The 15,349-nt window shown below is 44.3% G+C and overlaps 1 protein-coding gene across 7 annotated transcripts in view; it reads left to right on the top strand.

Annotated features, from left to right (window-relative positions):
• Positions 1-15,349, top strand: part of LOC105475779 (cAMP responsive element binding protein 5) — a 415,489-nt gene that overhangs the window by 269,929 nt on the left and 130,211 nt on the right. Inside the window, exon 1 of one of the 7 annotated variants that reach the window (XM_011731270.3) lies at positions 6,979-7,225. The exons of the other annotated variants lie outside the window; for them this stretch is intronic. Within the exon in view, the coding sequence (XP_011729572.1) occupies positions 7,179-7,225 (47 nt within the window). The 5' untranslated portion in view covers positions 6,979-7,178. Of the gene's footprint in view, positions 1-6,978; positions 7,226-15,349 lie in introns of those variants that run through there. 7 annotated transcript variants of the gene reach the window in all.

Below are 15,349 nucleotides of genomic sequence, written 5' to 3' on the forward strand. Positions count from 1 at the left end.
TTCAAAACCTCTTCAAACTCATTCTTACTTTTGTAGTTCTTTTTTTTTTTTTTTTTCATTTAAACATGTTTTAACAATGAAAACAGCCAGCAGAGTATATTTTCAGGGTTATCCTATAGATACGTAAGTAATCCTTTTCTGAGGGTCTTTATGTGGAATTGCAAAGTGCTGAGGGGAGACAGAGGGAGAATATTCAGAAAGTAGATACTGCAGTGTTTTGAATTTATCACGTGCAAAGGGACAACAATTTTCCACTGATTTTGAAAGTCCCCATGAACTGCTTTTCCAGATAAAAATTCTCAGTGAATGAGGGTCAGCTTCTGGCAGTCCCAAGTTTTCCTCTCTGTGAAATGGGGAGACCCACCAGGGGAGCGTCGGAAACCAGCAGCTTGGGGGTTCCAGGAAAGGGGCAGGCATTGACTTTGCAGGTTTGGCTCAGAGTGTGGCCCCTGATGAGATTTCAGGGTGTAAAAGGGAGGGGACGAAGACCAGGTGAGCAGTGTAAGGCCCTCTTAGGACCTGAGGGAAGTGACCTTCTGTGTTTCTTACTTTTTGATGTTATGCCTTAAAAATGCTCTATTCTTCTCTGCCTCTACTCCAACCCTCATCCCTTGGAAAATCTCCCTGGTCAGAATCATGATGTTCCTAAGACCGTCATCTTCCCACATTGCCTCTCCTGATTCCAGGGCCAATAGCAGTGCTTGCTTCTGGACACATGAATTAACCCAGGTCATGAGGAACACCTGGATTATAAAAGGTATTAGTGTACCAGTACAAAGCAGCGAATGGTCGCATTCCCAACTTTGGTATCAGACAACTTTTAGTTCAACTCTCAGCTCACAGTGGCTAATTGAGAAGAAGGAAAGACTGATGAAAGTTGACACTCTAAGGAAGAGTCTAGTCTGTTGCAGGCATCATTCCCCATCTCCCCAAAGAGCCAGGCAGGCCCAGAGCTTCACCTGATATTATTCTACTAACCCTATCAATGCTCATGAGTACACAGAGAGTAGAAAATCATCTCCAAACAAGGCTTGGACCAAGGGGCACAAATGAGCCCCCTACGGCTCAACATTTAAAGGGGCAATTATTTTCAGGGTTGGGCAATTATTTTCAGAGTTGGACAATTGCAGACCTGCCCCTGAGAGTGAGCACCTCCTTAAATTTTGCACCCTAGGCACCTCACTTGCTTCAACCTGGACTGGTCCAGTCACCACACTTGGTCAAAGGGGAAACGAGGAATTTGGTTGATAACTTCCTTTAACCGAGGTTCCCCATCGAGCCTCCAGGAAAGGCCTCTTTCTCCCACATCATCAGTTGGGTTGTCCACCTCTCCCAAGCATAGCTGCTCTGAGCCAGTCTTGATCAGCTACTATGCCTTGTCTTGGCTCCACTCACACCAGAACATGAATTCAGTGTAGTTAGTCTGATAACATCGTTAGGCTCCAATCCTATATAAACTTTTACCCACAAAAGTTTGGACCTCCTTGGCTGGGCACTATGGCTCACACCGGTAATCCCAGCACTTTGGAAGGCCAAACTGGGAGGATCGCTTGGGTTCAAGAGTTCGAGACCAGCCTAGGCAACATAGGTAGACTTTGTCTCTACAAAAAGTAAACAAAATTAGCCAAGCATGGTGGTGCACACCTGTAGTTCCAGCTACTCAGAAGGCCAAGGTCGGGGAATCGCTTGAGCCCAGGAGGTCAAGGCTATGGTGAGCTGAAATGCCACTGCACTCCAGCCTAGGCAACAGAGCAAGACCCTATATCACCCTATCTCAAAAAAAAAAAAAAAAAAAAAAAATTGGACCTCCTGTCCCCCACCATTATTTGAGTTCTTCCTGTAGTTCCCACTCTAGTCATAGAGATTGGTTAGAACTGACATGACCTTTCTTTGGACATGAAAAAGTCCTGGAGGCAGTGTCTCTTTTTTAAGGGCACCTCAACAACCATGCAAGAAGTCCCAACAGGAGAATATTTAGCTGCTCTCACCTCAAGTTCCAATTTCCCTGGATGCCTCATGTAGGAAGCTGGTGACAATAGTCTAGGATCAGCTGCTCTGACATCAACCACTTAGTGCTCATTCTGCCATCCCTGCTGTGGGGGTCCAAGAAAAGGGGAGCAAGAGGAATCTGAAGCCCTCCAGGGAGAAAAGGTATAGTGCAGGGATGGAGAAGGCCGACCAGTAGATTTCCTAGGATTTTCTTATTCTAGGTTTTCTAGATGCTTCAGATCCTAAGGAAGCTGCAGAAAAAGTGTGAGCAATAATACAAACAGGAAAAAGAACTTTCAGGAGGGAATATATTCAGGGAAGACCGAGCAGTCTGTGTTGCTACTAGTTCAGGCTCAGTTACATTTCTTTTTCTTTAATTAATTTATTACTATTATTATCATCATCGTTATCATTATTAGAGACAGAATCTTGCTCTGTCTCCCAGCCTGGAGTGCAGTGGTGCGATCATGCCTCACTGTAGTCTCGAACTCCTGGGCTCAAGTGATCCTCCCACCTCAGCCTCCCACCTCAGCCCCAGTAGCAGGACTATAGATGTATGCCACTACGCCCAGCCTCAGTTACATTTCTTAGGGACCTACTATGTATGGGCCAGGTGCTAGGGAGTGAAAGACAAATAGCACAGTCTCTGTCTTGGAGGAGCAAATGGCTGCTGAAGAAGACAAGCACGAAGAGATCCTTTCCACAGTTGGCTTATTGCTGGGATAGAATCTGCTTCAGGACGCCAAAGGAGCACAGAGTAATGGCCACCCCTACACCAGCCTGGTAGCCCAGCAAGGAGACCGTGGAAAAGATAATGCCAGAGCTGAGGATTGTATTCATTCATTCACATATTCGTTTATTCAACAAATATTCCAGGAGTGTCAACTGTCTTTCAGACATTGGTTTAGGTTTAAGTGATACAATGACTTGCACATTTTAAGAAGTTAGAGAAAAAACACTATTGGAAGCAGAATTGATATTATTTTAGGACTAATCAAACGGCTGTTGTGACTTGTTAATATCTATCCCCAAAAGTTTCCTGATGCCTCCACCATTATAAATTCATTCCTTTGTTTGAGACATATTCAGCATTACCACATCCGTGAATTACAAATAGGTTTTGACACAGGAAAGGCTAGTGAATTGCCTAAGGGTACTTAGAACCAGGGTTGGGGTATAGGAGGTGCAGTAGTTACACGACAGGAGTCACCAAGGGCAGATCACTCGCCTGTCTTCTCTCTGGGAGCACCTGGAGCTGACTTCAGCGGGGCTGACAATTTAAGCCAGCGAATCCTGCTTGCACATGGTTCAGGATGCATGCTGCACCGGGTCACCTAGGCGGCCCCTCATCCTCTGTCCACTGTGAAAACACGGGACACCCAAGTTGAAGGGAATGCTGAATGACACCATGTGGGTGTGCAGTGGTCTGTGACCAGAGGGTTCACTGGAAGCAATTTGCAAAGGAGGCCTTAGAAAACCACCTGGATGGTTATTGTAAATTAAAAAAGGAAGAGATGCCACTTTTTTCTGAATAATTTTTAATACTAGGTTTATGGCTGGGTACATGTGATAGTCATTACGGCTTATTTAACTCTGAAATTATCTGGCCCTTCAAACTCCACTGGGACTGTAGAAATCTTGGGTTAAATTTTAAAAACAATGTTTGAAAGAAGATGATATGCTTTTCCTTGAGGAGAATAAATTCAAACCTAAAAGAGGGGGGAAAAGCAAAACAAAACAAAAAAACCCCAGCTCTCTCTAGGAAGGATCTCCATTGTTTCTTATATTTGCTGTATTTCTCATAACGTGTCTGAACTCAGAAATTCACCCAGGCATACAAAAAGTCTACTCCAGTCGGCTGTTGAGCCCCTCCATCCCTGCAATCCAAGTTGTGTCTCTTCTATTGGGTTGTTTGGAAAGAGTCCAAAAGCATTCTGAACTCTGAGCTCAAATCTCAAAGGTTTCCACTTCTTCGGAGCCGAACATTTCATCAGGAGCTGGGAGTGTGTGAGTGAGTTACACTGAACAGCTGCGCGGTACCCACCACCCTCTCCCCAAGGATGACACGCTCTGCAAAGGAGGGTGTTGTAAGCATTCCTGAGCAAGCCAGCTAATCTGGAGACCTAGCCTGTTGGCCGGGGGCTACTTCTAAGAAGCCTCCCTCTGGAATTACAGCATCTTATGACTTCTATCTATGAAGCCCCCCTTCTTCAGAGGAGCAGCTAGGACATGGGGTAGGGGAGAAGGCCAAATGGGTGAAAAAGGAATCTCTTGAGTCAGAGGGGAATTTTGTTTTGGGAACAGCATCTTATCTCTCTTTAGCTGCACACAGGAAGGAAAATGGGAAAGTAGGGCTTCTTTTCAAGTGGGGAGGCACCCAGCAGCCAGTGGAATGCCTGATTTGGAAGGGGCAGGAGGGAATACTTATGTCCTGAACAACAAGTGCAAATATAAATATTCAGACCCTTTGAACTCTGAAATTGATTTCAATTCAGGCCAGCACTCCAAAGTTGTTTTATTGGGATGTGGAAGTGTTCTGACACATTGGTGGCTTAATGGCATCATCATCAGACACAGACATTTCTGGGTCCTTGGCATTTGTCTGGGTTTTAGAAACACTGTACCCATTGGCGATTTCACTCCCTGATCAGAGGCACACTGGCCGCCTTCAAACCTCTTGTTCTCTTGCTCCTCCTGGTAGAAGCAATGATGCTGGTGGGCCTCATCTGAGGTCCGTGCCTGGCATTGGCCGACGCAATCATCTCCTTTGTTACTTCCCAAGCAAGGCACTGGAAAGCCATCTTTACATCACCTCTATTTAAAGCACAGGGTCCCTTTTGCCTATGTCACTGAAAAACCGCAGAAGCCTGGTATCTAGTGGATTCACCCAGCCCCTGTAATATGGTGTAAGAAAAATCCTGCAGAGAACATTTTCCCATTGAGCTTACAAAAAGATGTAAATTTGGAAAACTCTACCACATATCCATTTTGTACTAAAAATAATAACATAAAGAAAACATTTTAATAAGAAAACTAAAGTGGGGAGGGGAGATTTAGGGGGTAGGGAAGGGAAAGTGAAAGTCCATAGCTTGATATTAACCAAGATGGTCAATGGCTCATTTAAAAAAGAAAAAAGTAGTTTATACAAAATCTTGCCAACCTGCCTTGAAGTGTAAAGGCTTGTAGAAGCTATTGAAAATTTTGTTTTATTTATTCCCCTCAGCAGAAGAAAAAATCAATGGCTGCTTGGCAAGTCAGACGTAAATGAGTTATACAGGCCACTGACATGGTGGACCAAACTTTATAACAACCACATTTGCCGCTGTCAGGCCACAGGCTTCAGTGGCGCCAGCTGTAATTATGGCTGATCACCTCTAATTCAGAGCTGCCTGCCTTGATAAAGGTGTCACTCGGAGCCACTGTGGCATCGGCATCAATTGAGGATGTCAAACCAAAGGGCAGCCTGCTGGAGAAAGCGCTTCCCCACCCCAACCCCCAGGGTCCTGGAGACCCTTGGGCAAATATTGCTTTTTAACTCTTCACCCTGAGTACAGCGACACTCCCTGAAGCTGTGATTTAAATTCCAGGGGATTCAGATGAATATCCCTGACCTCCATCAGTGGACATCTTTAATAAGCCGAGAGATTCCTCCAAAAACAGAGTTTAGAAGTCCAGTTCCTGTCTGCTTTGCAACGTGCAGAGACAAATGTTTGTCTTATCTACCTGATTCATTGGCCACAAAAGGCTTTAGGGGCAATAGACTGTAGCACAAGCCATGGTCATTTTCGGAAAAGGAAAAAAAAAAAAAAAAAAATTGCAGCTTCATGCCTTTCTTCTGCTTTTGTGGTATTTAAAAAAAAAAAAAAAAATCCTAGCGAACTTCCCATTTTCATGTTACTTTTTTCTTTTTGAAGGAAGCATGAAGGGTAAGGAGAAATAGCAAAACGGAGAGACGATGGGGTTAAAAAGCCCTGTTAATAGAGCAGAGAAGTGTCTGGAGTGTTGTCCTGGTGGAACCCTGAGTGGGGAGGTGTGAAGTGAGGGGTAGAATTCAGCCATTAAAAGGGCTTCACTGTCATTTGTGAAGGATCATGCTTGACTGCCCCCACCTCCCCAGGCTGTTTTTCCTCACTCTGTAATTAAAAAAGAGACACACATACTGTCTGTTCTCCTCTTTAAAGTCACAGACGGCTCCACCCGCACCAGCACCCCCTCCAGCGAGTTGAGTTGTGGGGGCACAGCCTGTCTTTGATTTTAAGGGGGGACTTGTCTTCCTTCCCTCTCCTTTGGAAGGTTTACCTGAGAGTGGAGTGCTGATCTCAGAAAGGCAAGTGTTGTGTCTTGTGGCTGGGGTCTTTTTCCTTTAGCACATGACAGGGTGACCCATAGGGGACAAGGGAGAAGTGACTGATTTCACAGCCCTTGGTGGCTCCAGACACGGGCACATGTTTGGACCAGAAGTGGTTTTGCCTTTGCTGACAGGGAGGTCAGATGCGAGAACTCTCTGGAGGGGTGGCGGTTGGCATTCAGCAACAGAAAATCCCATCCAGCTCCAGGAAAAAAGGGCCCTGGGCGATGGAAACCCTGTCACCTGGTTCTGAACCAAAGCCCAAGCTGCTAACTGAGGTTGGTTTTTAACACTCAGACCTTCCAACCGGCCGTCTTTCACTCCCTGCTTCCCCATCTCTACACGTGTCTTGATGTTATTTCCCTTTCTCCAAACACAGGGCACTCTTTTTTTTTTTCAGCAGAACCAGCTGACCCCTGCCTGCAGAACTCCGGGTCCCTCTTGGAGCTCTCTGATGGCAGCTGTAGGGCCATCCCCAGCGGCACTGTTTCCCCCTTTGTTTACCCGTTTCTAAGGGCAAGTGCACCACGAAGGCTCTCTGAGTCTGGAACTCGGCCTGGGGCTGTTTTGGTTACATTGAAGTTTTTGCTTCAGTTCTGCCAGATTTAAATGGTGACTTCACTAGCACTGAGCTAAAAAGGAGAAGGGGGAGGAGGGCGAGACCAGGAGAAAGAGAGCAAGTGAGCGAGAGCCCAGCCGGAGGGAGAGCCAGAGCTAGGCGCAAAAGAAGGGCCAGCACATTACATCATCGCTTGGCCTGGAATCAAATGGGAAGGATATGACTCACTCAAGCTAGTTAAGCTTTGGCTCAAATTCTACACACACTCATTCCAGAGCTCTCATGTTCTGCACCTCAGGAGGGAATTCAGCCTCAGTGATGTCCATGAGGTTTGTTTTTAATTTTATTTTCTTTTCTCCTGATTTTATAGATTTTTTTTTTGCCCCTACTGCCTTCTGTTTTTGAGCCTTCGTCCTCCTCCTCCTCTTCATTTTCTCCCCCTTCTCCCTTTCTGCCCGTCTTTGTTTCTCCTCTTCTTCCTTCTCCTCTTTCCCCAGCCCCTCCGCTCCTCTTCTTGCCCGAAGAGGCATTTCTTTTCACTTCGATCAGAGTTTTTGTTCTAGCACAGAGACCTGAATGAGTTGAACAGAGGCCGGGTTGAAGGGGGAAAAAAAAAAAAGCAGAGCAAACCAAAGCAACCAGAGCAAAAGGGCCACAAATAAAAAGCGAAGCGAGAAAGAGCAAACTCGGGCGAAGTTTCTTTGCTGCGGTGTCGCTCCTAATCGGAGGAGACAGGGAGAGAGTTAAAATGCAGGAACCAATCGCTTGAATGGTGATGTAATGCAAGAACCGCAGGGTAGTTAAGTAATGTGAGAGCGAGGGGGTCAGGGTTGCAAAGCATTTACCTGCTCTCAAGGGGTTTTCAGTTTATTATCAATTGCAGTGACTGTAACCGGCTTCAGACTGCAATCTCTAATTATTCACAGACGCTCCTTTTTTATCTTTTATTATTAAAAGTAAAACTATATTGTGGTATTTTAAAATAACACGATATTATCACAGCTGTGTATTATTTTCTGCCAGGATTCTCTCTCTCTCTCTGTTTTAAGTGGCTCAAAACTGTTGTCTTTTCATAAAAGGTGGAAGTGATGGTGTGGCGGTGGGGCGGGGGGCGGTTGGGGGGGTGAGTTTTGAGTGTAGCTGGTGAATTGTAAATGACTGGAAAACTGTGTGTATGTTGTATGAAAAGTGATTGTGCTGTTCCATTTATTATTAAGAATATACTGCAGGTTTTAAAAGTAATAGATGATGATCCTTAAAAGTAGTTACAGTCTTTCCCCTATTATTTCAGCGAAGGTTAACAGCAATTGTGCATTTACTTGAGCGTGTTGACTTTCTGTTGTTCCACGTGCTAATTAATCCGGTGCTGTCTTTAAGAGTTTGATGTTCTTGAATTAATTTTTTAGATGATATGCTTCAGTAGTGAGGGGGTGATGATGAAGACTTCTTGATTGAGTTGTTAATATTTGAGAGTAAGAAATTAACATGAAATACAGCAAGAGAGGGGCAAAGGATTGTGTTCTTAATGTTTTAAGGATCTCATGTACTCAGAGAGACTTTGATGTTTCGAAAATTATTACCACGTTTCTGTTTCATAGAAGAGATTTCGTATTGTGATATGCTGCCTGGGTTGAGTGCTTTCTGACACCATCCAGCATTATTAGATAGTAATAAACTGAAACCCTCTGAAACAAGAGGGCAAGTCCAACACTTTCTCATTCTGGGCACTTCACAACTTCTCTTGGGCTTATTTAGTTGTGATCATTCTACAGCTGGATGCATATTGAGGCATGCGGCACATACCAGAAATATGTCTATATTTATTTAACGCATGTTTTGGCTATCATTAATTATGACTTTATGGATCTTCTCTCTTTCCTCCTTTTTTGGGCAGAGGTGGAAGTGGGGAGCAGTGGGGAGAAGTAATTTTTGGAGGAAATAGCATGATGTGTGGGGAGGCCTGAGTGTTAATTCTGATGCTTGACCTTGAACAAATCATTTAAACCACCTGGGCTCTGCTTTAAAGGTCAGGAAAGGGCAAGGTGGGCTAGAAGCTGCTCGCCGCATGGGGAACCAATCTTAGATAATCTGAAGTCTCTTTCCACTCGAAAGTTCTGTGTGTATATCCATGTTCTATGCAAAAGTTTGCTAAAGAGTATTTGGCATAGCTTTTCAGAGAAAAGTACATTTGAAATTCAGGATGAATTAGTACTTGAAAAGAAGTGAATGGGGGAGGATGGACAGGAGTATTCTTTCTCCACTTTGAAGTTTGATTTTTATTTGTTTACTTTTTGCTTTTTGGCAAAAAAACAAACACGGTAAACTTTTTAGTTTTCAAATGCTACCTTTGAGGAGACTCAATGAGATAAATTACCTAGGTAAGACTGCCAAAAAGAGTGGCAGAGTAGACTTGGGAGAATACACCTGCCCAGAAACTGTTCTAAAAGATCCTGCACACCCTTCAGGTTCATGAAATGGTGCCAAAAATGCAGCAGACACAGACCCTTGTGCTTCAGTTGCTCACATGGAGCAGAACAGTATTTTTAATGAATTTATTCCCCCAAAGATTGCATGACTACTTGATAAGTTTCTGTAATTTTAACATAAACTCAAGTTTTTAAAGGAGATTTAAGGCTACATTTGAAAACCTTCAAAGATCATGAAAGGCAAAACTGTATGTGCTTGTTAGATAATTCTCCAGACAATACTCCTATTCTTCAGCCAAATTCCAGGGTAGTAGCCTTATTATAAAGTATATATTTATGTATCCGGGGTAGTAGCCTTGTTGTAAAGTATGTATTTATGTACTTATGGGCCCAGCTTAATTGCGCACAGGGAAGGACCTTAACTATGCCTATCTGTGGGAAGAAATTACCCAGAGCTAAAATGAAACCAGTGGTGAAGATTATTAGTCATTGTGCATAGTTTGATGAGTGCCAAGTGTGTGCTTGGGACTCTTCAGGAATAAAGAGGGCATGATTTCTTTTTTTAGAGCATTACAATTTATGTTGACTTGGCTCCGAATTGTTCACTCATATTCAGAAATGCTCTGCTTGTGACTGACAGAGACAAGGCCAGGAGCACTAGCCTGTCTGTGGCTTCTCCATGCCAGCTGTGATACCAGGTTGCACTTACATGATCTCAGCTCATTACACTTACCCACAGTAACCCAGAGGGCTACAAATTAATTCCACTGTTTGATGACGGTTTGGTTCTGTGTCATGGTTTTTGTTTAGATTTTTGGTTTTTAATTAAAAATTTTTATTCAGATAAGTGTAAATTTACATGCATTCATAAGAAATAATATGGAAAGGGCCAGGCACGGTGGCTCATGCCTGTAATGCCAGCACTTTGGGAGGCCAAGGCGGGTGGATCACGAGGTCAGGAGATCGAGACCATCTGGCTAACACGGTGAAACCACGTCTCGACTAAAAAATACAAAAAATTAGCCAGGCGTGATGGCGGGCACCTGTAGTCCCAGCTATTCAGAGGCTGAGGCAGGAGAATGGTGTGAACCCGGGAGGTGGAGGTTGCAGTGAGCCGAGATCACGCCACTGCGCTCCAGCCTGGGCAACAAAGCGACACTCTGTCTCAAAAAAAAAAAAAAAAAAAAAAGTAAATAAATGATATGGAGAGATTCCCATGTATTCTTTGCCCAGTTATCCTCAATGGTAACATCTTGCAAAACTGTGGTAGTACATTACTACAATCAAAATATGGACACTGTTACAATCCATCCATCCTGTTCTGCGTTCCGGTATGAACAAGCACACAGTTTTGCCTTTCATGATTTCTGAAGGTTTTCAAATGTAGCCCTAAATCTCCTTTAACAACTCGAGTTTATGTTAAAATTATAGGAACTTATCAAGTAGTCATGCAATCTTTGGGGGAATAAATTTATTGAAAATACTGTTCTGCTCCTTGCGAGCAACTGAAGCACAAGAGCGTGTGTCTTCTGCATTTTTGACACCATTTCATGAATCTGAAAGATGTGCAGGATCTTTTAGAAAAGTTTATGGGCTGTAAATTCTCCCATTTTGCTTGTATTTGGGGTGTGTGTCTGTGTGTGTGTTGTTTTTGTCAATGTAAAAACTGAGAGTCAGGCTTACCCAAGTACATATAAGCTCTGGCCACTGGAGTCCAGTTCACTCTAGGTCTAGCTCACCATCACCAACAAACTTTCCATCACCACCCTGACTTGGTAAGGGAAGGGGCATAATGCCCTTGCCTGTCAATGAAAGTCATCAAATACCCAGTTGGGGAGTCCTGGTGACAGTGACTGTGTTTTACCTTCCCTTGGGACATGGCCATTCCATGGGTTTGCCTTCCACAGGGTCCCTGGGGCTGTGCTCCACAGGTGAGCAGGTGGAGGAGGAGAGATGGCTTTGCTAGCACAACAAAAGATGCATCAATCTCTTCCCTCTGCCCACCAGACACAGAGCAGAACACTGCCAGCTGTCCATGCCTAAGCATCACCATGGGCGATGCTGAACTCACATTCTTCCTCCTTGCCCTCCCATGTTTCCCTTGGTGAGACCTTCTGTGACAGGAAGGATGGGGATAACATCAAGCAGGCACTGCTAGTCAGAGAAGCAGGGTGGGGTCTCCCAAAAAGACCATGGCCTTTGGGGTTCAAAAGGCCTGGATTCAATCACTCTTCTACTTACTGGCTGTGTGACTTTGACAAGGCACTTCACCTCTCTGTGCCACAGTTCCTACCTTCTCTGTAAATTATGGATAACCAGACTGACCTCATGGAGCCATTGCAACGGTTGGAGATAAGGGTTTGTTTGTTTGTTTTTGTTTTTGTTTTTGTTTTTGAGACAGAGTCTCAGTCTGTTGCCCAAGCCGGATGGAGGGAGATAAGGTTTTAAGGCCCCTGGCACATAGTGAGCCGATGGGGAAGAAATCTTGGTGGTTTGTGTTGTTGAGGATTCTGTTGGATAGGATTCTCCTCACAGCAGTCCCTGCTGCAGGTACGGCCTCCCTGACTCTAACTGGGCTTCTTGTCCCAGCATTACTCAGCCTTCTTCTTTCTCTAGCCTTTCTTCTGTTATGCCCTTTTTTTAAATTCTGGAAATCAAGCAGGTTTGAGATCACACAAGGTCCTAGAAACAGAGAAGTACAAGGACCATTCTGACTGAAGTGACGTGAGGATACTAGCGATTAAAATGCCAAATTTCCCATGATCTGGGTGGAGGGAGGGACACAGGACGTCACAGTTTGGAAGAAAGGATTCTTACTGCCCATCCACGGTCATGTGGCACCGTGAACAAGAAAAGAAAGTGAGATGGAGGTGAGTGAATTCAGTCATGAGAACTGAATTCTATTCCTAGCCTGACTAAAAGAAGTTTCTAGGCCAGGCATGGTGGCTTGCGCCTGTAATCCCAGCACTTTGGGAGGCCAAGGCAGTCAGATCACCTGAGGTCTGGAGTTCGAGAGCAGCCAGGCCAACATGGTGAAACCTGTCTCTACTAAAACTATAAAAATTAGCCGGGTGTGGTGGCGGTTGCCTGTAATCTCAGCTACTTGGAAAGCTGAGGCTAGAGAATTGCTTGAACCCAGGAGGCAAAGGTTGCAGTGAGATTGCACCATTGCACTCCAGCCTGGGCAACAGAGCGAGACTCCGGTTAAAAAAGGATGTTTTGTAGACTGAAGAGAAAGGGACTTCCAAGGAGGCAAGTGGAAGAGAGGATGGCGGGTGGTGGAATTATACAACATCTATGCGGCCCAAGAGGCATCTTGAGAGTTCCATGCTGGGATCCCCGAATCTAAGCTGCAAAAGAGCCTATGGTGTCTCAAGCTGCTTGAAAGAAGCATTGTCTCAGATTTTACTTAGTAAGCTTTGGTCAGGAAGGCCAGGTCAACATTAAGAAGCAGAAATTAGTGTAGACTGAGAATGAGCCCTGTCATGTGCCCGACAGAAAATGGGCTGGGCCAATCTGGAAGTGTACTTTAAAAAGAAGCAGCTGTGACCAGGCGCAGTGGCTCACACCTTTAATCACAGCACTTTGGGAGGCCGAGGTGAGTGGACTGCCTGAGCTCAGGAGTTTGAAACCAAGCCTAGGCAACACAGTGAAACCCCCGTCTCTACCAAAATACAAAAAAAAAAAAAAAAAAAAAAAATTAGCTGGGCATGGCAGCATGCACCTATAGTCCCACCTACTCAGGAGGCTGAGGCAGGAGAATTGCTTGAACTTGGGAGGTAGAAAGAAGCAGCTGTGGAATAAAGCACTAGCTTCTCCTTTCTGCTCCCTTTTTGTTTGTTTTTTGGGATTCTGACCTTCATAAGGGGACTCCTTTTACATTGGATATTGCAGAAAGATGCATGTGCAAGTATCTGAGTGGGCAGTCACAATGCAGGGATGTGGAGAATGGCCAGGAAGAGGAAGGAAAATGGGTGGCATTGGTAAGTGTGGGCCAGGCCAATACAAATGTTGTGGTCTGAATTTCAATTTGTGATTTTTAAATGGCTTTGCTGTTTGTGATTAAAATGTATGCTATAAGACTGGGTGTGGCCAGAGGTGGTGGCTCATGCCTGTAATCCCAGCATTTTGGGAAGCCGAGGCAGGCAGATCACTTGAGGTCAGGAGTTCGAGACCAGCCAGGCCAATGTGATGAAACCCTGTCTCTACTAAAAATACAGGCATCTACTAATCAGAGAAGCCAGGTGGGGTCTCCTGAAAAGTGCATGGCCTTTGGGGTTTAAAAGGCCTGGATTCAATTACTCTTCTACTTACTGGTTGTGTGACTTTGACAAACCGCTTCACCTCTCTGTGCCAGAGTTTCTATCTTCTCTGTAAATTGAGGATAACCAGGCCAACCTCGGGCATGGTGGCACATGCCTGTAATTCCAGCTACTCCGGAAGCTGAGGCACGGAATCTCTTGAACCTGGGAGGCGGAGGTTGCAGTGAGCCGAGATCGCGCCACTACCCTTCAGCTTGGGCGACAGAGCAACTCCGTCTCAAACAAACAACAACAACAAAGACTGGGTGCTTTCAGAGGCATGCATTTCATGTGTTTGGGTTACAACAAGAGTAATTTCTTAAAGACTTACGCACCGTTGAAAACTGAAATTGACTTAGCACTCCAAAATCCACTCCATAGTACACAAACGCTTTAACACAAGTCCATACATCTTTCCTTCCTGTACCTGCACTGGCAAGAGAACTTATTTAATGATTGATGAAGCAATGCTGCACCCAAGAAGAATTAATCAATAGTTCACAATTATTATGGAGAGTGGGACAGTAGTTAGACAATAGCCAAGACTCATCTAGCTAGCAACAAAGTCTTTCTTTCTCTCTCTTCACATGGTACCAAAACACTGAATTCTACCTTATGATTTTTTTTCTTTTCCATCTGAATAACTAAAATAGAACTGGACGTGTCCAAAAAGCAAAGCCTAGAAAAAGAAATAATATGGCCCCCAATGAATGTCAAAGTACCTATTAATGCATATATTGATCACTCATCTTAATGGGAAAATGGGGTCAGGAGACTGCGCTGTGTGAACTGGAATGCCTACCATGAATTACCATATTTTAGGATTCCACAAACTTTTTATTTTGCAAGTCAAAGATCTTGAATTGAAGTCATGTTGAGCTGTACCCATGTGCTGACACGGCAGACAGTCCAGCTGGCCCTCTTGCAGCATTTTGGGCCTGTCTGCCCACTTGGCTCTGCCCCTCTGCCCTCAATGGGGCTTGTATCACTGCTTTAAAAAAAAAAAAAAAAGAAAAAGTCTGCAAAACAAACTTTTGTGCAGAGAGGGGAAGCCTAATTCCTCATAATCAATATGGCCAGATGCGATTGGGCCCTGTGGATTGTTTTGGAGTCAGACAGATCTGGGGGCAAACTCTGGCTTTGCCATTTTCTAATTATGTGATTTTTGACACTCTATTGAACATTTCTGAGCCTCGGTTACTTTGTCTATGAAATGGAATCCACAAGAGCATAAAACACTTAGTTAGCATAGTGAGTGCTAGCAAATGTTAGTTATTTAATAATGGAACCAGTTGACTTCTTTGGAAGTCTGGATAATAATATATTTTGGGCATTGATAATGTAGAGAGAAATACTGTCATGTAACAGTTCCTTCCAAGAAAAGTAAACCGAGTCACAGAATGCAGGTGAGGTCATGAGCGGGTGGAGAGGTAAAGAGAGAATCATACTCTGGCTGTACATGTCATTGATCAGAAAACGAGGTTTCAGCTCTCACTTCAACGTACTGTAGTTTATTTCAACATCAAAAGGGCAGGGTCTTTTTTCACCGCTTTTAGTTAAGTAGTAGATTTCTTTTTTAGATGACGTAGAGTAACTTTTCTTTTGCATCTGCCTCTTCTTGACCTTCTTATTTATCATAACACTTCCGTCAGCTCAGCAATACTTTGCAATAAAGGGCTGATCCCATTTAATTCCTCTGAAATTAATCATAATAACAGCAATTATA

Source organism: Macaca nemestrina, chromosome 4 (assembly GCF_043159975.1).
Source record: "Macaca nemestrina isolate mMacNem1 chromosome 4, mMacNem.hap1, whole genome shotgun sequence".
In the NCBI taxonomy this organism is placed as follows: domain Eukaryota; kingdom Metazoa; phylum Chordata; class Mammalia; order Primates; family Cercopithecidae; genus Macaca; species Macaca nemestrina.